Below are 26,873 nucleotides of genomic sequence, written 5' to 3'. Positions count from 1 at the left end.
TGAGGCATGGGAGCAGAGGAGATTAGAACGAAGGAGTCACTGATATTAGATTTAAGCCACACACCTCTTGGCCCAGTGAACCCTTGACTGCCTTGAGGTCCAGAGTCTCCTTTGATACCCTTCATGTCAACAATCATATGGGCAGGAATGTCAGGCTTCTCTCCAGTTTTCCCCATTAGACCACGATCACCTGGCAGACAAGGGTGTGGCAGTGGGAAATGTTGAGTTTATGTCGAAGTTTTAATAGACTGCAGCAAACAATTTACAAAGGAACAATCTCACCTTTCTGTCCACTTGCACCTCTCATTCCTTTTAGGCCAACTTCACCAGACACTCCAGGTTCTCCTTTCTGCCCACTGAAGCCCTCCATCCCTGTATTACCCCTGATCCCCTCAAAACCTGACATTCCAGGAGACCCTTTTTTACCTGGGAAAAAGGGACACCATCAGAAAACAAGGAAAACAAACCTTTCTCACCAAAGGTGTCCGAATTATGGCCAAATAACATAGACTCTGTATTGTTTGGTACAGAATTTTACTCTGTATTATTTAATGGATTTTAAATTATAAGATTATCACAAACCTTTCAATCCTGGAAGTCCTTGGTGTCCCTCTGCACCTGGCAGTCCTGAGTCACCTGGTGGGCCATGCTCTCCAATTACACCAATATTACCATACTCTCCCGGAACCCCTTTTAAGCCAATTGGACCTGGAGGACCTGGGTCTCCTTGAGTTCCCCTCTCTCCAGTGAAACCTGGTAAGCATGACAACATACCAGATGAAAAAGGGATGTTAAACATGACCAAGGTCATGATAGTGTTGGTGTATATGTATATCTTACCTGGCTGTCCAGTGGCACCATGTGGCCCAGGTGGACCTACTCTTCCAGCATCACCAGGGAAGCCGTATATGCCCGCTTGACCAGGCTTACCTTCCTCCCCTTGCAAGCCTGAAAGACCACTCTCACCCTTGAAGCCAATCATACCAGGCATGCCAACCATTCCTGGAGCAAGAGATGAACAAGAACCTTAGATGACATTTCTCACGTCATTTATTTTTCCAACTCATGCTAAATAAAGCAACAAGGCAAAATATAAACTATTTAAGTTTCAGGTAGAATGCAAGTTGGTGACAACGTGAAGATATGGCTAACCTTGATAGCCCGGCTCTCCGTGACCTCCAGTCTCCCCCTTGCTCCCTTGAAGCCCAGGCAGCCCCGGGTCACCAGGGGCTCCAGGTAATGCTCCCAGAATTTCTCCATGACCACCCTTCTCACCTTGTGCCCCATGCCGACCAGGAACACCGGGCACACCAGTGACTCCAACTAAACCTTTGCTGCCAGGAACTCCCAAGTCTCCACGGGAGCCAGAAAACCCTTTATGGAAAACATTCAAGATTAATAAAAGAAATGTATCTGAGCTAATGACTAAAATCAAATCATGGATCCAAAATGATAAGTAGTGATCAGTTAAATTTTTCTCGTCACGCCTTACCTGGTGGTCCAGGATGGCCACCTATGCCTTGATCTCCTGATTCTCCTTTCTCTCCCTTTGTTCCAAATGTACCCTGTTGCCCTTTTGGGCCTTGGACACCTGTTGGTTTACAAAGTATAAACTTGGCATAGAAATAACTAAAAACTACTACTGCACAGGCAGAAGAAAGCAATAGTTAGTTGTTGTGTTACCTTGGAAACCTGGTAATCCAATGGCTCCAGGAGGACCAGGTGGCCCAGGCGGTCCTGGAACCGCAGCACATGGACCTGAGAGGAACATAACAGAACCACAGTCACACTGAATGTAAAAATGACTGTTTGTAATGAAATTACTATTTTGGTGCAAGTGATATTTGACTGGTGCCCAGCATGGACTGTTTTTTAGAACATGTCATTACCATTACATTAGCTGGAATCACACTAGATATAAATAGTAAATATCAGATTGTTAACAATTAAATAATGATCATGCACAAAAGTCAAATAATCCAAAGGCAAAGCACAACAGTTAGTTGTATACCAGATACCTGTTACATCCACCTGTCCTCCATCTCTTGTTGGACTACAGCCGCCTTTCAGTTGGAAATGAGACAGAATGAAAGAGAGAGGCATTCGGAACAAGAATTATTCAGAGCACAAGCATTATCTCAAACAAGCTCAGCTGCAGCTGGTTTGAGGGATGCAGCACCTGCATCAAGGCGATACTTTGCATCAAATTACAAGAGTATTTTAAGAAAGGCAAGGTAAAATATCTTAGTAGTAAATATTTAGTAGATAGAAAACAGGTAAAATACCTGTTAAGAGATAAAGCCTTAAAGGAGAAATAAGCAACACCATATTGAGACTGAATATATAGCGGAGAAGTAAAGTGAGGGGGAAGCTTCTCACCTGGGCTGCCAGGTGTTCCTGAAACTCCATCATAACCTGGAATACCATCATCACCAGGTAAACCACGCTGGCCTTTGATGCCCCCCAGGATTGCACCTGGTTCTCCTGACACCCCAGGTGCACCAGGTTGACCAGGCAGACCTGGGAAACCTTTGTCTCCATAAACTCCCCTGGGACCTTCTCCCTGTTGGCATGAACCAGAACAATCACTATAAGGTTAAAGGGTTATTAGCAATGAGTTATGAGAAAAGGAAGATAATATTAAATTAACTTTAACCCTAACGCACATAATGAGGAAATTAAAAATGAACTGTGAATATATACATGGCTGACTCACAGGATGACCTCGGACCCCGGGGAAACCAGGCAAACCATTTTGGCCTGGAGCTCCCAGTGCTCCTGACTCACCGTCTAGTCCATGAACCCCCGGGTCTCCAGGCTTTCCTGTGGAGATCACACAGACACATATGTTCCATATTATCTTGCATCAGCATACACATACTGTACACACATGCACATACAGTAAGTACACAGAAGACAGTTTTTTTTGGCTCATTTTTAATTCTGGTGCTGATCTAAAACCAGATGAAACAAAATGTAAACTGCACCTTTCTCTGTGACCATGGTTATGTCCCCTTTTCGACCCTTCGGACCTGGAAAACCACTGAGCCCAGGAGACCCCTGAAAGACAACACAAAAAAATGTAAAGGTATAGAGAAAAAAAAAAAAAAAAAACAATGAATAGGAATTAAAGCAAATTAATAAATGAATTAAAAAGATGCAATGTTTTCAGTGGAAATATTTAGATTTTTCTTACAGGGAACCCATCGTCTCCTTGGGGACCCGGGTCCCCTGTATCACCCTGCTGACCAAACTCTCCAGTCATCCCAGGATCACCACGATCACCAGGAGGGCCACGTGAACCCGCTGGAGAGTTTTCAGGAGAGCACTCACATTCTCCATGATCACCTAAATATACACAAAGATCAGCCACATAGTTTATTATAAACAAAATTGTCAGTTGTCTTTAGTATGAACAAAATGACTAGAGCACCTTTTGCTCCTTTAACGCCTGCGTTGCCAGGTCTTCCTCTTCCACCTGGAGACCCTTTAAAGATGTCAGCCCCTAAATACAAACACATGCAACAAAGAGACACAGAAAAAATTCAACTAAGAAACAAGAAATGGGTAAAGTAAGATATGATGTTTAAAAACCCTAAGTTTTAAAGTGAAAACATGCTCAGTCACTCATTTTCTCACACACTCACTCACATGTTCCTTTAGGTCCTGGAGGGCCCATTGCCCCTGGGCGCCCGTTGGCACCCGGGGGTCCTACCACGACAGCAGGGTATCCAAGCTCTCCTTGTTGGCCCTTCTCTCCTCGCTCCCCCTTTCTACCAAATGGCCCAAAGAAATCCACCACTGATCGCAACAAAAAGAAATTACAAAGGGCATTTAAGCTAAAACTCTCCATCCTGATGAATTTAGTGCTGTCACTTCATGAGAAGTGTTTCCCTTGTTTACACCTGCTGTCATCACAGCTGTGACCAGGGTATATAGAATCACAGTGTCAAGGGATTATTTATTGCAGTTGTGTTTTGTAACGTCACAAATGGAAATATAAAATAAGTGATGGTCTGGAAAGAATGTCATATACCATATCAATGAAGGTAAGGTAGTTGGGCCTGAGCTCTGTAACCTGTTTCAATTGTGACAGGCTACTTGAATTTTAATGAATTAAAGTGTGATCATGCATTTTTATGACACAAAGTGTGTGTGAAGCTTTGACATTCAATATTTGACAAAGAATATTCACATAAAATGATATAACAGTATTATTCATTAAACCGAGTATTAAAAATAAATCAATCAATCAATAGAATCATATTATTGTCATCATATTTCTTCATAGTTTAATTCCATCTCTGTTACTGTATTACAATATAATATATGTTTAAAGGGAGTTTTCCTTGTCTGAGGCAAGTGTACAGAGCAGACTTCAAAGTTTGATCATTTTTATATACTGGTCCTGGGATCTGAGTCTGTGGAAGATTGTCTCCATACAGCTTCAGTTTACAGACCTTGTTGCTCAGAGGGAGAAGGTCCTGGGGGTCCAGGTAAGCCTTGATCACCTATTGGGCCCCTCTCTCCCAGTGGACCCTGCTCACCAGGGGGGCCAGGAGGACCAGCTTATCAAGTCAAAGCAAATAACAAAAAACATTTATTACTATATTTCATTTCCACATCTGTTGCTTAGCTGCCATATTTGTTTCTGCCGTCCCTATCCAGTTACTGGTCAGTAATTATCAGTTACCTACACTACATGATCAGCGTTCTGTCAGATGACAACCAAACAAGACAATATACAGTTTTCTTCCTCAGGATCATGGACTATGGATTTTAATAACCCTTCTTTGGTCCAGCACTTTACTTTTTTGGTTTGACAGGTCTGTGCATGTGTTAAAGTTGAACTACAGTAATATCAGAAATTTCCCCACAGAGTTTCACTTGATGTCAGTAATAGCTTTATAACAGTGCTTTCACACATTGGTCTTCCAACTCCTTTTGTCTATTCTGTGTCCTCATTATGTTTTAGATGGGTCAACTTACCCCCTGAAGTCCAGTAGGGTTGAGGGGCATAAATCAGTTCTCCTGGGTCACCTCTCACTCCCTGAAACACAACGTTAATGTGAGAATTTGAGTTTCACTTGTCATTTTAACGTGAGTCACGAGTATAAAGATCAGATATGACTAGATGAGGTCATGTGATGGATGTGGACACATTGCTTTAAAATGACTCCCCCACACATATCCGTATCTGTATTTATCAATATCATGTTTTCATTTAAACTTTCATTTTGTTGGCTGGACTGACATTGAATAGTTTCAAATGAGATTCTGAAAGCCATAAAGCCATTTGACTGATAATGTCAGTGAAATGCTGTTGATAACTGTTTGAAAAATAAAGTAGCATAATAGTATGTCAATGCAGCCATGGCCTTTTATGGCTGCATGGCTTCATCAAAAGGAAACATTTAGATCTTTATACAAAGTTCAGGAATATTCACTGAAATATCTGGTGGAAATTTTAGGTTCTTCACTTGAATTTACATTCAAGTTCTGTGAAAAATGTTTGGCAACATGGGCAAGGACTCTCTAGCATCCGTTGTGGTGTTTAACCCCTTATATTAATGGACTGTTTTTACCTTTATGCCATATTTATATGCAAGAATGGCACTTGTGTAAATGTACCTAGTGACATGCTGACCATGGCCTTTTAATGATAACCAACTTATGAATAAGTATGAATATTTGGTCACTTAGAAAAAAGGTTTAGGTGCAAAACCAGTGGTTAGGGATTACAATTAACTGGATTCTCACCTTAAGTCCATCTCTGCCCCTTGAACCCGTGTCACCAGGATCCCCCTGAAAGAAAGTTATTACCATGTTATACAATAGTATTTTATTTTATTTCAATAATGCAATGATGATAAAATACACACAAACATACTCTTGGTCCAGGACTCCCATGTACACCAGGTTCACCCTAGAACAGCATCCAAAACAGAACATGAAATAAACCTGAACAGAGGACGGTGTTGTGCAGAATTGTTTATGTGCTCACCCGTGATCCAGGGAACCCCTTTATACCAGTTTCTCCTTTGTTGTCAGCCTTAAATAAACCAACCAAAACAAAAACATTAGTGACATGCTGATGTATGAACGTGTGTGTGGTACAATCGTACATGAGTGGTTATATGTATATATATATATATATATATATATATATGTATATATACCTGATCTCCTTGTGTTCCTTTCTGACCTTTTTCTCCAGGATCACCCTTAAATAACAAGAGTATTTTAACAATACATGTCACAGTACTTGTTTACAAGTGTCACTAGAATTCCTATTTATATTTCTTATAATAGTGGCCATATTTGTCATTACAGCAGGTAATGAATAATGATGACTAGATTTTGCAGAGCTACAGACCGGGATGGGTAGATATTGTTCCTGGAGTCCTTCCTCCCCTGGTGGTCCGATTTCTCCCTGTAATGTACATAGGTAGTAGAACACAACTCAGTCAGCTCAAGACAATTAACCATGATTTACTCACAACCTCTACTTAACTGCTAAGTCCTGCAATGAAAATATCAATTAAATAAAAGTACGGAATTTTAGAAGCAAAATGTCCTTAAAATATTTAAGTAAAAGTAGTCGATATGCAGTAAAATCTATTTTATATTATATATGAAATGACTAGATTCAATAGTGTCAAACATCAGATTTATTTAAATTCTGAAAAAAATGTCTCTGTGAGTGTTACTAGTAAACTGGTTGGCAAAATAGGTAAAGTAAAATTATCATTAAATGGGAATTTCAAGTAAGATAGTGACATAGTAATAGTTAGTAACAGTAACTATCACTATAGTGATAGTAAGATTTGGAAGCTAAAATAAACCAGGATATACTCTGGAACAAAGACAAAGTGTTTTGGTTGATTTGACTGATAGATATTAGCACAGCCTTTGATAAATATGGTCACTCACCGGCTCTCCTTTCTCTCCCTTAAGATCTTTGGCCCTAGTGCCCTGCCCAGAAAAACAAGCCACTTCAGTCTGCAATCATCATTTCATGTTCCCATTTGTTGAAGTTTATATGCTTGACACAGTGTAAGATAACATTTCATCCAGTATTTATAGTCTTGCAACAAATTTCTATGATACAGTAATATACTGAATAATATATTTACAGTACAGTTAATATGTGTTGTTGGTACGGTACAATACCTTTATTCCTTTGGGACCTGGAGGCCCTGGGATACCCTAGCAGAAAACAGGATCAATCAGGATTGACGTCAGCATTTAAACAAATGTACTCACACACTCCTGACACACTTACCTTTGGTCCAAAAGGGCCTATGTTACCCTGCCGGCCTTGTTGTCCTGGAGGCCCCTGACACAAAGAAATGAAAGATTGAAAGATGGAGAAAATTGCAACTTAGGAAAAGTAAGTTTCAGATGATGAACTGAATCTGACTTACCATTATTCCAGCGTGCCCCGGTGTGCCTGGATCTCCCTGTGGAAAGATGTTTGCGTATTCATTAAGTTAATGATATTATATTTTTATCAAGCCAGATGATATTTAGAACAAACATCATGTTTGACGTGCACCTTCCTTCCTTACCCTGAAACGCTCCATGAAGACAGACACCTCGAGCATGTCTCCCTTCTCCCCCTTCCTGCCCAGTTGCCCCTGAGGAATGAAAATAAAAAGACAGTCACTTACAAGAAATCAAACTTTGTATTCTACAAATCACTGTTCAGATGGGGTGGCAGTAATACTTACAGGAAAACCAGGTGGACCATTAAAGCCCGGTTGCCCTGGTAACCCTGGTTCTCCCTGTGTCCCATTACAACCATCCGCTCCTGGTTTGCCCCTGGGCCCGGCTTGTCCTGGGTGGCCCTGCAGAGCAAATATCAAATCAAAACATATCAGACATAGAATTAACACACAGAAAGGCTCTGCTTTTGACAAAAGTTGAGGAATGAACTTACAGGAATGCCATTGTTCCCAGAAAACCCAGGAACGCCCGTCATTCCCTGTGGAGCATTAAGAATCAGAAATTAAACTACAGCACAAAGACAATTATGACTTTTAACAATTATAGAAGAAGGAAGATATTTTACCATACTTCCTTTAGGACCTATGATACCACCATGGCCACTTTCACCTTTCTGGCCCTTTGGTCCTTGGATGCCTGGATCCCCTGGTCTCCCTACAGGTCCCTGTGGGCCCAGAAGACCAAGTGGCCCAGGGGGACCCTGAGTTTGGTGAAAAAAAAAAAAACAGGAGTTAATCAACTTCAAGCTGAGGATAAAATACAGAAAATAAATCCAGGTGCTGCACATTAGATTCATTGATGAGATTTTGATTATATTTTGATTTCTTTGCTTCAATAATATAATGAAAGAAATATAACAAGAGCTGTGCAAACATCAGGGATATCTGGAATAACAACAAAATCTGGAAGAAGAGAAGGTTTTACTGTAGGACAAATGTTAGGGACTTACAGTAAAGGTATTAAAAATGCAATGAGAAGTATGTATGACAAGAAAAGTAAAAATAAAAAAAGGTTTCACACATTTATTCTTGAATTGCTTCATGTCATTTTTGGTTTCCATCACAAGGGGGAGCACACACCATGTTTACTTTTTGTTGTTTTTTTTAACAAAACCATCTCCCAACTCTCTGCAGCCATCCAGTGGTCAAAATGAAAATGTTCAGTCAGAACAAAATGGCAGGAAGATTTTAGTATTTTAGAAATACATTTGGTCTAATTTGATCTCTTTTCGGCTCTATAGGGTCAGTATGAGCAGCCAAAATGAGAAATTCCTACACACAAATTACTCAGTATACGTTTGTTTTATCTTGAATGGAACTGAAAAACCCTCTAAGACCCTAAACACCAACACCTACACACACGAGACCCCACAAAATAGATAAGACTGAGCAGTGAGGAGATTTAGCTAAGGGTATATAAAATTCCTCTCTGCTGTCAGACTCTGCTTTAATGAAAACGAGTGAAGTTTAAAGGCCTTTCAAAGTGTGGATTTTAATCACAGACTATTTTAGTCTACAGGAAGTCCTCTAATCTGCAAGCTAAATGTAACAATTTGATTATGATACTCAGAGTGATGAAAGAGAGAAGACAGAGATGAAGATAGGAAGGGAGGAAAAAGTGTGTCTGGCAGAGGTGCGGAGGTTTTGGCTCTCCAAACCATGGCAGAAGAAATATAAACAGAAGGAGGTGAAGGTGGAGTGTGTAGAATCAGGTGCTTTAAGAAACTTGTAGACAGTCATTCATATGTTGAGGAAATGCTTGAGCAGGGCAGAAAGTAGATATGGGCTGGCGGGATGGAAACAGGATAAAACTTCATAACAGTTGAAAAACATGTAAGGCCAAAGATACCATGGGAATTTGGTGTGTTTGTGTAGTGTGGGAGTTCACGGGGCCAGTAAGTGATGACCTCTGAGGTTTGGGGGCCTAACAGTGTTCCTGTGAGAACCAACAAAAACAGTGATGTTGTTTGTCCCCAGTCAGAAATGCTGAGTCTTGTTACATGAAACTAGAGCCAAGGGTCTTGAAAGAATTAATAAAATTGCAGGAAGTCCAAACAATGTCAAACAACAATTCAAACAAGCTTACAGACAAATCACATGGAGATAGTGTGAGATAAATCCTCAGATGAACTGATCATGCAGCCTGTGCGCATCGTGTATGTGTGTTTGTGTTGTTGGTAGGAAGAGGTTTGTCTATGGGTGTTTTGTCTCTGCTTCAATCTTGACCCTGCAGCTGTTGCCTATAGAGCAGACAACAGACAAACAACAGTCCTGTCAACGCAACTCAAGCTCCACATAAATAAGGAGCAGACTGCTTTACGGTCAGTGCTATGAATTTTTATATTTACAAATGAGAACAGCTAGAGGACCGAACTGATTAGGGTTTCAGAGGTTCCGCCATGATAAGATAACATCAATATATCTATGGTGATGGTATCGCCATACTGGTGTCTTGGTACATACTGTTATTGAGGAAAAACACTCTAAAATAATAAAAAAAGAACATTATTAAAGCAGGAACACATACAGCTCTATTCTGATTCACAGTATTATGAATTCATTTCAATTTTAAAGACAACTAAGGTGATAGTGTATGCCAGACTAGAACAGTCTTTACTCAGCCTGCTAACACGGTCAACGACATAATATTTTGACCTAATGATGACTCTAGATGAAAAGGGAAGTTATATTAATTCATTCTCAGAGTAATGAAAGCTTATTGTGACGTTGGAAGAAACACCAGAGGATCACCAAATTAAGATTCATTACCCAGGAGCCACAGATGTTAAGATATTTCACAGGATTTCAAAGGATGAGTGATAACTTCACCTGCGGGGCTGGAGGAAAGGTCAGGGGATTTATTGCAGGGTAGCCTCACAATGACAGTAGAATTGAGTCTAGAGTTAAAATGTCTATAAACAGATAGATCTATAAAAGTCCAGTGAGAAGAAGCTGCCATGTCCCTTGACAAAAAAAAACTGTATCATAGTACAATATTATTTGTGTCAAGCCTATTATTAATAGCTGTTTGGTCTGTGAATGCATCTCAGCAAAATAGATCAGTGACCTCTTCATTAATAAATGTGGATTCTTTGTTTTTCTAATAATATAACTGGAATTCATAGTTTGCACTGTGGAAGTATCACAGGCAGGCATGACAATTGCGGTGATCAGATCTAAGAAGCTGCAACATGTATAATCACAAGTTTAGATCTGGAAAGAATCGTTCATCTGTTTCCTTTGCAATGAATGCCTCATGTTCTCTATTGTTATGGTGGAAAAACGCCCTCAGGAATAAGGAACTCTGATCATTCATTGTTATTGTTGTAAATCATCATTCTCAAAAAATGAAATTTAATCAAGCTAATTTTCCAAAGACAAATGTTTCTGTCAAAGTAATAGTTCAACAATCGACACTGAGTGAGAAGTAAAATATACAGCCACATCTGGGAGGAGTGAATTGAGCTATAATGGTGTCTCCAAATGTGGCCTATTTCTGAAATAGGCTGTTCACGTGTATAAGCAAGTAACTGCATAACAGATCCTTGTCTAAAGCACTTGCATGATACACTATGTGCGCTGTGCTGTATCTTTCTGCATGGCTTAAACACTGGACTGATAAATACCAGTCTCCTTTCTCCTTAGTTGATAACAGGAGAGATGCTTGTATCTGCATATTTGTGTGTTGGACAACAAATCTGGATCTACTATAAGCACTCAAGCATGAAGATGTGGCATGAAAAGATTTTTGCCCATTGACATTTTGCACAGATGTACATGTGTACATACATGTGAGCTTTGGATCCTACATTAAATCACAAAGTTCCTGTAGTTCCTTAAATGTTTAGGTAAACAAGTGTAACCTATTTGGGTCCACCCAGCGACATGTTCTAGTGTGTCTCACATAAAAGCTTTCAGTTTTTGTGTATAACTGAGGACCACACCTCCCAGGACACACTAACTAACTGTACGATTCATCATGTCAAAACTACCGAGACATACAAGAGACATGACTGGGTGACACATCACATGACTACTTCTACAGAGCAAACTGTAACCTGTAACCCATTATTCCATTACCACTCATTTTTTCCCCTTTTCCTCTATTATCTCCTGGACTAAATCTCTCTCCTGCCCTTCCCACTCTTTAATTACAAGTCATTCACAGCTTTATTTCCTTCATGCTCTCCAATCTTATCTGCTCACACTTCCAGCCAGCATTTCCTCCCTTCCCCTCGCCAAACTATGCATCTATTCCGACCCTGCTTTGTCTGCCTGTATTCTTTGCCTTCCTGTCTCTACTGGGTGAAGAGTAACTAAACATGTAAGCCAGAATCAGCGCATTTGGCTCAAAACCCCCCCCCCCAAAAAACAAAAAAACAAAAGCAGTGAAAATGCCATCTAATGACTAAACATCTGAATAATAAATACTTTAGTTTTGCATTGTGATGCAGCAGTGAGTGGGTGGGTATATAGGAGAAGCATTATCCAACAGATTAGTGAAGTAAATTGCTGACCTAGCATAAAAGGACAACCTGAAGTCGAGATCAAAGGAAGTCAAATGCTCTTCAGACACACCTTGGATTCACAGAAGGCCACAGAGCCCACACATACATGTCTCTTTAGGTTTGACTTCCCTTCTGTCTTTAAAGGCTTGTCATGATTTTAGCGGATTATGAAGCTCAGGAGACTATAACTGTAACTATAGCTGTTTGTGCTGTTTATATGTTTTCCCAGTCAAGTCAGCTCATGTCATTCCTTCAGGCCCATGTCTTGTGAGCTCCATAATGGGCTATGAGGAGCCTTCAATCAGCAGTTCAATCTAGTGAAGTCACAGGGGGAACAGAAGGAAAAGAGGCAGGCATGGGGTTAGATCACATCTGACCAATAATCAACCAAGTCAATTCAGTTTTATTTACCTTATGCAACCCTGCAAAAATGTAAATTTGTCTCAGTGTGCATATCCTCAGACCTTCAGCCTTCGGTTTAAACAACAAAAAACTTGATTAAAGAAATTCCAGCTTCTCAGTGGAGAGGATGTGACATTATGTCAGTAGGAAATGGGTAATTTTACTGATTTAGGTGAATGTTTGGACAGAACAAGCTTTCTGAAGACACTAACTTGAACTTTAATAAACTATTCCAAGCATTTTCCACCATTTTCTGACATTTATCTACACACCCTGCTTGGCTGATTGCTGTAATTATTACTGATATTATCACTGCTAAATCAATAACATCAAATTACTGTGGGAAGAGGAGAAACATGGAAGCACACACATGCATTACATTATAAATTATTTCCCTCAAGTCTCAAACAGGCTGCTATAGTGGGGGAAAAGAGACAAATAACAGGGAGTGAAAGACAGATGGACAGGTGAAACACAGATACTGTCTGTGTCAAGAGGAAGTAAAAACAGACTGAGATAACATGACTGAAGTACAAAGATGACAGAAAATTAGAAATAACAATAAAACCAAAGTGACTCAGAATATTCACACTGAATTCTGATTGTTAAGAAGAGAGAGATTGTAAGAGAGCGATAAATCTCTGACCCTGATCATACACACATTAAAACAAACACCAGCAAAGTGAACAAAGTGTCCAAACCTTTATGTTTTAGGGACGAAGCAAAAAGAAAAGAGAAAAATAGGACAGACATGTAGAAGTATGTTTTCTACCAAACCTTTAAACTAAATGATGCTGCTGAGGATTCAGTGACTCTTGGCTACTGAATAAAAAGACAGAGAAGCCCCAGTGTGTGACAGGTATTATGGGAAACACTAGATTTAAAGGCTCAGTCAATACTGTAACTGTTCATAACAATTTCCTCTTTTTGCAGTTTTGAGCTGTGTTACTCTAAGACTAAATCTAAGTACAAATGCAGTTAAAGTTATCTGCCTTCAAAATGTTTCACGTATCATGCAATCTCTGAGAAAATCCCTCTTTCCAATGTATAAAATTCTGTAACCATATCCTCTCTCTCTCTTGTGTAAGTGGGTGTGGGTTTGCATTTCTCATTCCTAAATCAGATCTATTAAAACTGCCCCCATCTGACACCATAAATTTATCTGATTCCAGACTGTCCCCTGGGGTGGACGGTTTGGGAATGACTCGCTAAGAACAGGATGGGAACACACAGCCCAGTGCACAAAGTTCTGACCTCAGAGAAGAATAAAATAAATCCATAAACAACTGACAGGAAGCTTCTGTCTGTTATTCCATTAGTCTATCTGGAAAAAATGGGAACTACTGTGGATATTTTGTCATTTTTTTAGACAACGGATACAAAGAGTTAGTGATTAGATCGTTCATTTAAGATAAAGAAGGTCAACAGATATAGGAGACTTGATAAATCATGGTAAAATTTCATATCTTAGAGGCAACCATGAAAATAAAATAACACAAACATTATGTCCCCTACATATTTAGCACTTTGATTAAACATCTGCTGTCTTGTCACGTGGAATCTCCAGCATCTCACTTAACTCGCCCTTCTATTGTATATAGTGTATCTCCTCAGAAATAACACTAAAATCTAAACAGAGAAACTCGTCCTAAGGAAAAGAATAATAAAAATGATGGCGAATGCCTCTGTGAGCTGCCTGCTGTGCCACTGAACATCGCATTACAGAATGTGATGTTGGGGAAGATGAATGAATGAAGGCTTTGGTATGCTTGAGACAAACTAATTCATTGTTTACACTGCGCTGTTTCTACAGACCTCGCTTGAAAGCTGGTTGTTATGTCCAAGTTTCCAAATAAATTTAGCACAAATTTTAAACTCACTTTCTTAGAGAATCAGTAATGGAAATATGACATTTATGTCTATGTTATGGGTTAAGCTTAGGAAGTTTAAAGTCACAATGCACAAGAATGGAAAGGATGAAGGCTGAAATCATGAACCTGGTCCATGACACACATGAAGATTTAGACTATGAACCTGAATTCAGGCTTTTCCCACTAACTTTGCAAACATTTCAGCAATAATTTCACTTTTGAAGAAAATTTGTGACATTTCAATGGTGCAAATTTAAAATGTGCATAAAAATAGGTTGATGGAACTGCATTTATAGAGAGCAGTGTTGCACCTGTTTGTACTAGCAGTGACAAATATAGTTTTGTGAAGAATTAAAAATGATCAACTAAGACTGGATTCTTGGCTGCAGCCCTTTCTATTCCAATGACAGAACATTTGTTTCATCAACTCAACAAGCACTTTGCTTGAAGCATATGTTTGTAACTGGCCATCAGCAGTGGCCCAGCAGTCTTCCTGCACGCTACAGAGGCACTGACAGAAAGAACTAAATCAAGAGAATGAGGAAAGACCAAAGGGAAGGAATGAGGGAAGCAAAATAGAAAACAACAAATGAAGGAAGGAAAGGTGGTGTGAAGAAGGGAGGCAGGAGGGGAAATGTTTAAGACAGGACAGAATAAAAGAAAAAAGACGGAATGAAAGAACCAAAGGAGAGAAATTTTTATCAAGGAAGAGAGGAGGAAGAAAGGAAGAATGTAGAAAAGAAGGAAATTGAGTAAGAAGTAACAGAAACAAGGAATGAAACAGAGAATGAACAGAATGGACCAGGAAGGTGAATTAAAACATGCAAACACATGTTCGCCCTTTGTCTCCATCCTACAGTCAGGCTCAGACACATTTTGGTGGAATCAGTCCCACTACTCTGTGACCGAGCTCAAATGTTTTTCTTGGACACATGTTTCTTGGCCTCATTTCCTAAAGATCCCCATCTCTTCGATACGATGCCCAGGGGAAAATGGGGCTCAGGTCCCCTGGATGGGTGGAGAGAATCAGGGGTTAGGGGAGAGACTTCAGGGGCTCCAGTTGGAGAACGAAGAGGGTTCCGAACTGGATGTCCTCAGGAGGACTCAGGCAGAGTAAATAAACATCTGTAGATGATGTTTAGATATCTATTAGAGTGTGTTTAGCTCTCCTGACTGCAATCAAGGAGGTCAAATTTCAGTATCCCTGGAAGGGATGGCGTGATGCACCAAAGCAGAAATAAAATGATACACTGTGAATCACAGAATGTTAAAGAGTGGCAAAACAAACACAAAGCAGTTTCTAAGTGAGGAACTGCAGCGGTTTCTTGGGAAAGAATTCACTTTGTGCAGACTTTACTCCTTAGTTCTTTGAAATTCAAAATGGACAAAATGGCACTTTTACCCAACGACGCATAAAACAGAGTGAAAATATGTTTTGCAAGTTTATCAAAAATCATAAACCGAAATTTATTAGAGGCAATTTTGTTCATTTTTAAATTTATTTAAAATGAAACAAAATACGGTGCAAAATTAAAGGGAGTCTTGAAAACTTAGCATATCAGAAAACTGAAGTGTGATGTTGCCATGATGACAAGCCTCAACCAAAGTTGGGAAAACATCATTTAAACCTTCATGTTCTCAGCTGGTGTAGCAACCATTTCTCTGACTCATCTGCTTAAAATGTCCCATGGAAATAAAGAGAGATGAAGCAGAGCGATAAAAAGAGATGACATTTAGACAAACATAAGTCATTTCTTGTCACTTGCTTTTCTTCTCATGGAGATCTGCTGCTCTTTGCTCAGTCGCTCAGCACAGTTATTGAGCTTGGTTTACAGTAGAATGAATGTGTTTAGACTCCTCACTAATTTCTCATGTCATTTTCACAAAGCACGTGGACATGCATGTGCCAGAGATCTGACAAACATCTAGACCACAGATAGGACTGCTAATGACCAGCGGTTAGACTGAAATGTGTGTAAGAGCCTGCATGTGTGTTGAGGGCATGTGCTGAAGATCAAGACATGAGCTGGGAGATCCCAGGCTGAGACCAGAACAGTTTGGACCTCCAGCAATCCCAGGGGCCTCTGGGGCCAGACACCTGTGCTATTGCCTCACGTTAGAAGAATGAGTCATCTCAAGCTTGAGGTCCACGCACGTGTGTCTCAACAGGATACAGCTGCAGCTTAGTGTGTGTGAGAAAACGTGAGAAATGGCATGTAGTTTCAAATGAGGTGTTTTCCTCACCTCAGAGACCAACTCCTGTTGGGCCTGTAATAGGGGTCTGCATGTGTCTTAGTGAAGGTCTGAGTCTAATAAGGTCTATCATGGGTGTGCTGCCCCTACAATCCCACTGTTTTTCTCACTGTGATTATTATGCCATTACCGCTTCCATTCAGTGGATTGCCCAGTACTCAGGGTCCTTCTGTTTTTAAAGGCCCCACCAAGGAAAACTCAGTTTCCAAAACAAAGCTGTTCTCTGACACACATCAAACCCAAGGGTACAAAAGTTTGTAGTTTGAATTCTATGAAGAGTGTAACAGCTTGAGGATCCACGTGAGCCAGGATGGAGTGTAAGAAAAGTGTTTTATATACTGTATAAACAGATAAATAAATAAAAGTAAATGAATCATAAACGTCAGTGAACTACATAAATATCTGTATACTATATTTCATTTCATAAGTCATATCGATGGTTGTTGAGATACTTTACCCAAAACCAAAAATAATAACTTCATGGTGATGCTACATAAATCTTCTGGATATTTATTACAAATTTCATAGCAATGAAATTGTGGTTGAGATATTTCAGTCTGCGTCAAATTGATGGACTCACTTAAAAGGCAGTGATATCCCTTAGAGCCACACAGCTTGCATGACTGATAATTATCAATAGTTCAATCAAAAATGAAAATAACAGTAATGGCATTTTGAATATAGAACCATGCAGCAAACATGAATGAAAAGTGCTTTATAAATGATTAAAAAACAAAAAAAGAGCCAAGTGTAAAAATGAGATTTATAGTCTACCCAGCTGCGATTTTGGTGTTGTCTAACATGGACTTCAGCCAGTGACATTAGTGTCAGGGATACCCATGTAATTGTCAAGGCCTCTTTTCCATCCAGCTGGCCCCGTCCACAGGCCAATTTTGCCAGCCTGGAAAATTTTTTTCATTTTCCCACATGGGGATGCAACACCCACGGCCATTCTAGCTGCAAAGCACATTCTTGAAAAGACTGCAAGTGAGCAAATCAGGGTAAAGGACCATGCATTAAAAGAGTGTGCACAGAACATTTGTCTTTCACAGAAAATTGGAATTCTGGGAAAATACATACGGGAGGACCTCAAGAAAATCTATTTGTTTTCTCTGCAGCTGACTTCTAATAAATGTTTCACAATAAAGCCTGAAGTAAAACACATGCCACTGTTGTGATCACCCAAAATGTGTATCCCACAGGATGAACATTCATACCTTATTGACTCAAGCTTACTATTGTCAAAATACAGTTAGAGAAACAGAGGAGGTTTGTTACTGGATCTAAAATGGGCTAAAGTAAGGCTAGGTTCAGTCTGAGGCAACAATCTCCAAGCCACAACATGAAACTAAATACCTTATGCTTATTCTATTCATCTGGATATTTGTTCACACTATTTGTCCTTGGTTTCACTGACGGCATGTGCTGTGGTTGATAACACTGTCAGGCTACAGATGGTAAAAAGGCCAGTGTCTAAATGCATACGAGGTTGATGGAATAGACTACTGAATGACTGTATGGTCAAACACTGCAGTTTAAATAATCTCTTTTGCTGCTGTAAGAGACACAAGGTGATAATATCAAGTCAACAAATGACATTCAAGGATTTGTATCTTTCCTGCCAACAGACCTGCATCTGTCTAATCAGCGGAGAGTTTGCCAGACCACTCACTGTAGCTAGAAAGCTAAGTAAGCTCCTTCAGTCGGCTGAAAAATGCTGTCTCCGCCTGAATTTGCATGTGATAATTGAATATGTGGTATTGATAATGAAATATATATGATCAGATTCTTATTTAATTCTATAACCATTTCATTTCTTAGCTTGCACACTGTACTTACATATGTTTGTATAATAGCATGTGTGTCTTTTAAAAAGAGATGCTCCTTTGTAAACATCAACAATAGTCTCCTTGTTCCTAAACAGCACCTAAAATCTTAAAATGTGAGAATGAGCCAATTTTATAGGCTGTTAAAGCCGGATCACAGCTGGGTGGAGGATGGCGGGTCAAACTTGGCTTTGACAGTAAGAGAGAAAAAAAAAGAAAGAGTTAGAGAAAGGAATTTCTTTTGATTGTAGAGGCAGATGGATATGCCAATGGAGAAATGTGATGCGATTCATGAATTATGTGAATAATTTTCAATCTGAAAGCTGCTTTGTATGTTGGCCATCTTGTTTAAAGGGAGATTTGTCTTTCTTCATTAAGGTAGGAAACACACATAAAACCGTATGAAGACAATACAAATCAGTTTTTATAAAATATTTCATTACAACAGTTAGTGAAACAAGTTAAAGTGGACAACCAGCTATCGTCAGGTCTGCAGATCTTTTTTTTTTTTTTTTTTTGGTCTAAGTGTACCTCACTTACTGCGTTTCACGTTCCAAGATGGACCAGACAGTTTTGAAAAAAACAAACACAAAGTTAGCAACATTTGAGAAGCTGAAGAGCTGGGTATTTTTCTTATGAAATGGACAAAATAGAGCAAAAAAAGGAAAGAGGTGAAAGCGTAAAAACTGGTCTTCCATTTGTCAGGTGGGCAGAAACATGGCCCCAAATGGCTCCTTGATCTGTGTGTTCAACAAACTGTACAGACACTACTAAGTCTAGGAGAAGCAGTGAAACCAAATACACCAGATGAGGAATGTGTGAGATGTGGAGATTTAACAGGCCGGTTAAAAAAAATGCCAGTCTGTGATCCCCACTGAAATCTCTTCTTAACCAATCTTAGGAAAAGAAAATCCACCCATACAGGAGTTTAAGTGATAGCAGCAGGTTTGTTCCTTCCTCCCTTCCACTGTTTTTCATCATTACTCAACAGTTGGTAGCTCTTCCCTGACAGGCCTGCTCAAGGTCAGGGTCAGGGGAGAGCCAATGAGGGCTGACAGTGCCAATAAAGATGTCCTAACTCATCTCTCCTCCTCCAACATCCAATTATCAGATGACATGATTCGTGTTTGAACAAAGTTACTGACCACTGGTGGAAATGCGGCTGTAATCAGACTTCAAACTCAGCTAAATTCAAGACTCTGCTTTGTATATAAATATATATCACTACTGTCAGGTGAAAAATATATCACGTTGTAGAAAACAAAAATACTTATTTACCTTAAATGTTACACATTTTTGAGTTTTATCATTTCCTTTGATAAGGTTTTATACTGTAAACTGAAGGAGTGTAAAAAGTCCTCCCTGCCTATGATCCTCCAAACCTGCTTGGATGCCATCCTTTGGTGAAAATATATTAAAAGGAGGCTTTGATCTTTTCTGAGCACATGATTCGTCTTGCTGCCTTTATCCTGTCCCTGAGCAAACCCGATGATAGTCATGGGCGCTGGTTTCAGAATGTAGGTAGGATCTTGTTTTTATTAGACAAGGAAATCTTGGCCATTTATAGCTACAGCAAAGCTCACAGATCATTTTGTTCCCACAAAAAACAAGACACCGTCTATATTAAAAAAAGATCAGTGGACTGTCATTGTGCTCAGCTTCCTGAAATGTGTGTCATTTCCTTAGTTACATCAATTGTTGGGGCTTTTCCCATCGTGGAAAGGGCAACATATCTACATCTGCATCATATCTACAAAGGTTTCCCTAATGTCTGTGTCCTTGTTTCTCTTTGCCTTTTCTTTCTTTCTGCTCGTGCAGCTTGATGGTACTGTGCTTTAGTCCTTAGTTCCCTTTTCTGTGTATAACCCAGTGTCATTCCCTGTTACTGAGAACTGTAGACCAGTGTAAGAGGCAGCACTGATGGGCTAACCATGTTTCCTGGTGCAATGGCAGGGTACCTGATGTCCAGTTTCTAGTGCTGCACTGGTTTTTATGCTTTAGAGGCCACAAGTTGCTCTGTTTGTCTGTGTCTGTGCTTCATATTCAGCTGTGAAATGAAGTCTTGTGAACAAATGCCTAATTTTATCTTCATTTACTCCACTTGCTTTAAGACGATTGTTAAGTCAAGAGTCCAGTCAACTAATGATGCAGTTGTACAATGAGGATCTTTGGAAGTGCATGAGTTCAATGTGCTTTCTGCTGGGGAAGTGGGTGGTAAGGCTGCCAAGTCTGCTTGTCAACTTAAAATCCATTCAATTAACGTATTTAGTTCCCATCAAACAATCCATTTCATTCTTCAAGTCTCTCTCACACTGCGTCTGTCTCTTTATCATTCATTCATGAAGTACCTCACCTGACCCTCTTTCCACTCAAACATAATCAATTTTTCTTTTCTTCCTACATCCCTCTCATCTTGTGTATCTTCAGTGAGAAAACAAACGCATTAGTCGTCACTGTTTAAACGTGGTACAGAAGGATACTGACATATAATCATCGTTTAAAGTTATCAATCAATTTATATAGTTCTTTAAAAACAATGGCACATCACTCAAAGTGCTGTATGGAGATAAAACTATAGATTATTAAAAACAATTAAGAGAATATCATAACATATGACACTACAATGAACAAATACGCTTTAAGACTGGCTTTAAAAATCGAGTTCTGTAGTAGGGCTGATGGATATACCCCACCATCTATACCTCGACCTGGGTATTTCTAGTAAAAACTGGATGAAAGACCTCAGGCCTCATAGGTATGGCAAAAGCAAGCAAAGTAGTTTGTTTACACATTCATCTAACACAGAGGAACATTATCAATCATTAGGAGTTATGTTTCTGGCCACGTGAGGAATGAAAGCCCAATATTTGCTCTCATTTTTCCTTTTTTTTTTGAGTGTCCACAAAAACACTATCCGGCTCTTTAGCTGCTAAATGCTCCACTATGTTCATCAGTTAGTCACCAACTGTATGTGTCTGTTGTTTACTGCATACCATCTTTAGTGCTGAAATCAATAGCATGAGAGCCGTGTGAACATCGTGTGAGAGTGAACATTTAGACACTGAGGTAAAGAAGTTTTACAAAGGTAAATGAGGCTGGACACCAGTTGACAGAGCAGCCAAAGGAAGATGTTAACAGAGCATTTAGCATTAAAAACCGTCACTTAATTGCCACAGCTGTGTCGAGTCCCAATCCAGGCAGCTGTGCAGGATCAGTTGGACCCATTCAGTAAGGCATCCATCACTATGACTCTTCTCAGGGGAAAGATTCGGAAGGAACGGAGATAGACGCAATGCAAAAGAGAGGGGGATGAACACATCTGTGAGAATCCATCTTGGGTTCCATTATTTCCACAAACAAGTACATCTGCTGGGCAGTGCACACAAGGGGAAATTTCATTATGTACAAGACTCTCAAGCTCTGGAACGGTAGTAGCTTAAATGTGTACGCAGTGAGAATTAGACCATAACTGACAGACAATAACAAAGTAAGATTTATAATTTCCAAGTTCTCAGAAAGCAGAATCTTGTTTTTCAGAAACAAACAACCAAACCAGTGTGTGTAAGAAATATTTCTACAATTAACCCTTACCAGGCGGGACACTAACCAGTTGGAGTTTACTACTAATTTCATTCGATTTCATAGACGAAACACAAATGATGCCAAAGCTTTTAGCAGTGTGAAAATCATGTTGTCACTGAATGATCAAAATCCTCTTCATGCCTGGCTGACGCAGAGAACAAGAGAGAGAAGAACAAAGGTGGATGGCCGACCCTGTTATCAGACTTATGCATCCTTCAAATGTGGTATTTCAAACTTCCTTCTTCTGTCTTGCTCTGTGCCTGGATTTCCTGTATCCACAGCTAGTGGCCAGCAGGTCAAAGGTCAAACCTACTGTAAATAAAGTCTGGTAAATTCTATGAAAAAATAGACTTGCTAGATCAGAGTCTTCACCTCTGGCTCAGACTCCATTTCAGTCCTTGGGTTTCCCACATCACATAGGTGAACTAAGATACTTGTAAGAGAAACAGTGGACACCAAATCAAGATTAGCACCTTCAGTTCTTCTAACATAGAATAATATGTATAATAGTTTTCTGCTTAATAGGAGGTAAAACTGCATTTTTGTCCAAACCAGAATGGACAAAAAATGAAAAACATGGAAATGGAAACACAGCTGCTTCTGTGTGCCCCCATTAAAACATGTTTCATCCTTTAAAAGGAAGAATATGTAGAACTAATGAAGCCCCTTTTATTTTTGTTCTTAAACACGTGGCCCGTTGTTGTGGAAAATAACATTGGCTGTTTGGATCTCAAAGCTACAAACCTTCAAACAAAGGATGTGGAATCTTGAGTCCATCTATCAGAAAATCTGTGCAGCACGTGTCTGAAGCCAAAAGCAGTTTTAGTCATGCAGGACCCTGGTCACTCACTCCAAGTTTATTATCCCAGCATGTCTACATCTGTCTGATTTAAAAACCACTGCATCATATGTCTCCCACAAACCCGAAACTCATCCTCCTTCTCTGACCTCTTTTACAAAGGATTAATAATGGTGGGAGTTTCAACACTTAAACTGTAAGATAAGTATTTATATGTATTATAAATATTTCACACTGATAAGTTTTAGCCGCACAGTATTGCACATTTTAGGCTTAGAAATTCACATCATTTGAGTAACAGAAGGGCTCTAGGCCATAATAAGACAAGATGCTGTATTGGTAACAGAGACTATACACAAGTCACTGCATGCAAGCAGCATTACATCATGCTGATTGTTATGATGGATGGATAAATTGAATTTGTTTTGTATTATCTTCACCCAAGGATTAATAAATTGGTGCACTTCTGAGTACACAGACAATACTTGTTGTTGTTGGTTTTGTTGATGTTATAAAAATATAGAGTAACACCAGCTGTGTCCTTTGTTGAAGGGGATGTAGGGCCATATTGAATATATGATGTATTTTTAGGAAGCTATAAGAAGCCATTTGGTTTCCTCGAGACTCCTGCTAATGAGGTATGCAAATCATTTCAAAATGTGAGCTAGTTGAGAGGATGCTATGAACATTCATCAAACAAATGAGTGAAATTACTATTTGTAGGTGCATTTAGAAAGCACCATGTGCAACCATGGCCTTATTTGGTATTTCAGATTGAAAAGCAAGAAGTGAAGCTGGTTGACAGAGGTGAAAGAAGAGACAAAGAAAGAGAGAGAGAGAGAGAGATGGTTGTTTATAAAGCTATTTTGGAACAGTAGTTACTGTTTAAGACTTACCCTGGCACCCTTCTCTGGGAAACATTGACAACCTCCGCTGCAGTCTCTTCCTCCACAGGGGCCAGTGCTCTTCTTCGCACCCTGTCAGACACAAAACATGAAGGAATGAAGGTTAGAGCTGGGCAGAATCCAGGGCATAGCTTTCAAACATACAGAAGACTGACGTTTTGTTGTCAACCTCATTTGCACAAAGATAACGGAGATGTGTGCCCATGTGCTGTTGTTAGCATTTCTTTTTGTGCTTTACCCAGGACACAGTGTGGGACACAAATGCTTGTGTATTGTAGGTGCGACAGTTCGTGTACACCATGATTAATGAATATGAATACACTTGTTTATGTTCTCTGTTGCATGAGCGTGGATGGTTGTTGCTATCTACACAGTTGGTCTGGTGTGCACAGAGGATGTTTTGGATGTGGCCTGAATGACTCATAACGGACATCCAGACATAACGGATCACCATGTGCCCATAAAAATCCTATTCATCAGAGAGACTGAGAGCAGCCACTGACAGGGACAATTTGTCACTGGTTGTCTGCATACCAACAAAACCACTTATCATCACAGGCTGATGTGTAACATGACACAAGGACACACACGGATCAGGGGGGTCAGTGTGAACACGACTTCATCAAAGAAAGCAGTCACGCAAGTGGGATTTCCCAACCCACAGGTCAGAGGTGTCGGCACCCTGAGCTAGCTGAACACATGGATTAAGACAGAATGGAGTTTTGGAGAATGTTCACATCTATGTGCTGTTTCAAATGAAAACTAAAGTAGAACCAATTTCCTTTGCCATAACCACGTTTCTTACTCATCAGAAACAGAAGCAAAACAATTTGAAACTCTGATAAAAGAGCAGACACAACCTAACATGTTAAGAACCGCACCTTCGCCCTCAGTGCTGCAAAACAGATGCACATCAAAAACATAAGCTTATATTCATTGCCTGACGCAACATCCACTGGTCCAAATGTTCTTAATATCTGTGTTAATCAGTAACAGTAAAATATTCAGCACTGTTTCCATTTAAGTGCATGACTGGAAACAGAGTTTTTTTAATTGTTGAGTTGAACTTTTCCCCATAGTGCCTGAGAGTGAATACTAATGAAACACACACACACAGCACTCAACTCCAAGTTTCAATAGTTTAAGTAATTAGGTGAAAAGAAAGTCCTTATTGGTCTTTTGGTTAGCATATGAGAGTAAAACTGTGACTACAGACATGCAGTGAGGTTCTGTGTAGCTGGTTATGACATCTCTGTTCTATGTCAGCCTACGTCTTTCACCTACGCAGTCATACCATGGCCTGCTTAGGCAGCAAATGCCTCAATACCCTCCCCCCTCTCTCTTTATAAAAAAAAAGATCAAAATGACCATTTTATGCCCACTCTGGCAACAAAGTAGTGGATAAAGAATCAGAATAATTCGCCCTCCTCAGTTTGACAGCAGATCCCAGAAGTCTTGCTTACAAAGGCCATATTGAGACCCTCCTCATGCACAAAGAGCGTCTTTTACCATACAGACATTGTCCTTTAATGATCCCCTATCTCCACAACAAAAAGACCCTCTTCCCCTCTATTATGGAATGCACAAGGCTGCATTTCTTTGGTAACTATCAGTGGATCTGAGGAGCTCCTTTCAAAGTGCTGTTTGACATAGCTAAAACATGCTGTGAGGGGTTTAATTTAGCTGTGCCTTTGCTATAGTGACAGACTCACTCCATCCACAAACAACATTCTTTACTTACATCTCTAATTTTAAACCGATTATGTGAAAGAGGCTATATTCTCCAGCATCTTCTTTGGGTAGACACATTTGCAACTACTTTTGTTTCTGGATTGAACATAAAAAAGGAATGTCATATCATCCCAGAAAGGATGTGACAAAGTCACGGCATGACCTTTATTAACACTAAGGTGGAAATCCAAAACACAGACAATAGGCTGCGTCATCCCCGGACAGACACAAAGGAACAGCTCCCATAAAGGTAATTACACATCATGGAGAAATGCACCATCAATTCAACTTTACAGTTTATACAATCAAAATAGCTAATGGGCGTTTCATCAGAGGACAATACGGCTGCTACAGCATCCTGTTTTCTCCAAGCACCATCACAATAACATGCTCTTTGTCAAAATCACCTTTTCCATACGTAGCTTCGGTACACCTGGAAACAAATGGAATTATAATGTGTGGTTGCCTTTATTTGCATCAATCCCATAGCATCCACTCACCCACTGGATGACCCACTCACTCATCATATCGAGATTCAAATGCTAGTGATCCAAACCCTTTCCTAGGCAAGTTCTGACCTGATTGGGCTTCTTGAGAGACTCATCATCATGGATATTTTAAAAATACATTTATCAAAAGTGATAAAGATAATGTTTTTGTTGCACACATGCATTTAACGCAACTTAAAATTCAGTTTGATTCAGCTCTAGGTAGGTTGTTTATCATAGATCCAACATGATATCAAAACAAAAGTCTTCTCCCTCTTTATCCAGGTTCCTGAGTTTTGTGTGTCTATTAATATATTGCTGTAAACAGACCTACAAGACGAAAGTAACTGGTAATGTGAATTGGCAGAAAATAGATGTTTCATTAGGAGGAAATCTACCATTTCCTTTAAGAAACGCTCCATCATTTAGGGAAATACACTTAAAGTTCAGAGAGTTCAGCCAACCCACATTAACCCACTATAAATAAGTATTAAATAGAGCAAGTAAATTGGCAATCCATTTGTTGATTGTGTTTCTCTGTATAACTAATTTGCCAGTTAGTGTGAAGAACCTAGAATTTGAGCTTTTAGGAGTGTGCAGGCCCTTTAGGCCACAGTGGAGAGATGAATGTCTTTTCTAATGACAAACGTTGTTATAGTTGCCTCCCTGTTCTGCACTGCCTCGCTCTGAATGTGCACAGACTCCTTCAGTAAACTGTACAGTCAATGAAATAAAAGCAGCTGGGTCAACAGGACTCTTTCTCACACTCACCCTCCCGTGGACACACACACACACATACATACATTATTGTTACTGATGCTATTCATAAGAAAAATGTACAGTTTACTTGGCTTTGTGAATACTGGGAAATGTCTGAGGCAAATGCTTTCACATGCCAGTATTAAAAAATAATGCACATTTAAAGGTACAACGTGTAATATATAGAGGGATCTATTAGGAATATAGTATAAATATGTTGTCATTAGTGTGTGATTGCTGG

General features: G+C 39.6%; 1 protein-coding gene across 2 annotated transcripts in view; it reads right to left on the bottom strand.

Moving 5' to 3' along the window:
• Positions 1–26,873, bottom strand: part of col4a2 (collagen, type IV, alpha 2) — a 42,946-nt gene that overhangs the window by 6,990 nt on the left and 9,083 nt on the right. Inside the window, exons 4-33 of one of the 2 annotated variants that reach the window (XM_026294618.2) lie at positions 23,646–23,726; positions 8,075–8,209; positions 7,943–7,987; positions 7,734–7,850; positions 7,572–7,640; positions 7,428–7,463; positions 7,286–7,339; positions 7,174–7,209; positions 6,934–6,975; positions 6,377–6,433; positions 6,180–6,224; positions 6,005–6,052; positions 5,891–5,926; positions 5,761–5,805; positions 4,990–5,050; positions 4,461–4,568; positions 3,652–3,801; positions 3,434–3,505; positions 3,197–3,348; positions 2,988–3,060; positions 2,717–2,823; positions 2,380–2,563; positions 2,019–2,063; positions 1,684–1,758; positions 1,493–1,591; positions 1,153–1,374; positions 841–1,002; positions 583–753; positions 283–426; positions 65–190 (exon numbers count right to left, since the gene is read on the bottom strand). In XM_026294618.2, coding sequence (XP_026150403.1) covers positions 65–190; positions 283–426; positions 583–753; positions 841–1,002; positions 1,153–1,374; positions 1,493–1,591; positions 1,684–1,758; positions 2,019–2,063; positions 2,380–2,563; positions 2,717–2,823; positions 2,988–3,060; positions 3,197–3,348; positions 3,434–3,505; positions 3,652–3,801; positions 4,461–4,568; positions 4,990–5,050; positions 5,761–5,805; positions 5,891–5,926; positions 6,005–6,052; positions 6,180–6,224; positions 6,377–6,433; positions 6,934–6,975; positions 7,174–7,209; positions 7,286–7,339; positions 7,428–7,463; positions 7,572–7,640; positions 7,734–7,850; positions 7,943–7,987; positions 8,075–8,209; positions 23,646–23,726 — 2,797 coding nt within the window. The remainder of the gene's footprint in view (positions 1–64; positions 191–282; positions 427–582; positions 754–840; positions 1,003–1,152; positions 1,375–1,492; positions 1,592–1,683; positions 1,759–2,018; positions 2,064–2,379; positions 2,564–2,716; positions 2,824–2,987; positions 3,061–3,196; positions 3,349–3,433; positions 3,506–3,651; positions 3,802–4,460; positions 4,569–4,989; positions 5,051–5,760; positions 5,806–5,890; positions 5,927–6,004; positions 6,053–6,179; positions 6,225–6,376; positions 6,434–6,933; positions 6,976–7,173; positions 7,210–7,285; positions 7,340–7,427; positions 7,464–7,571; positions 7,641–7,733; positions 7,851–7,942; positions 7,988–8,074; positions 8,210–23,645; positions 23,727–26,873) is intronic. The other variant, XM_026294619.2, reaches the window with a different exon arrangement.

Source organism: Mastacembelus armatus, chromosome 21 (genome assembly GCF_900324485.2).
Source record: "Mastacembelus armatus chromosome 21, fMasArm1.2, whole genome shotgun sequence".
NCBI classification, from domain to species: domain Eukaryota; kingdom Metazoa; phylum Chordata; class Actinopteri; order Synbranchiformes; family Mastacembelidae; genus Mastacembelus; species Mastacembelus armatus.
The sequence above is the reverse complement of the archived record's forward strand: the minus strand, read 5'-3'. Positions and strand labels throughout refer to the sequence as shown.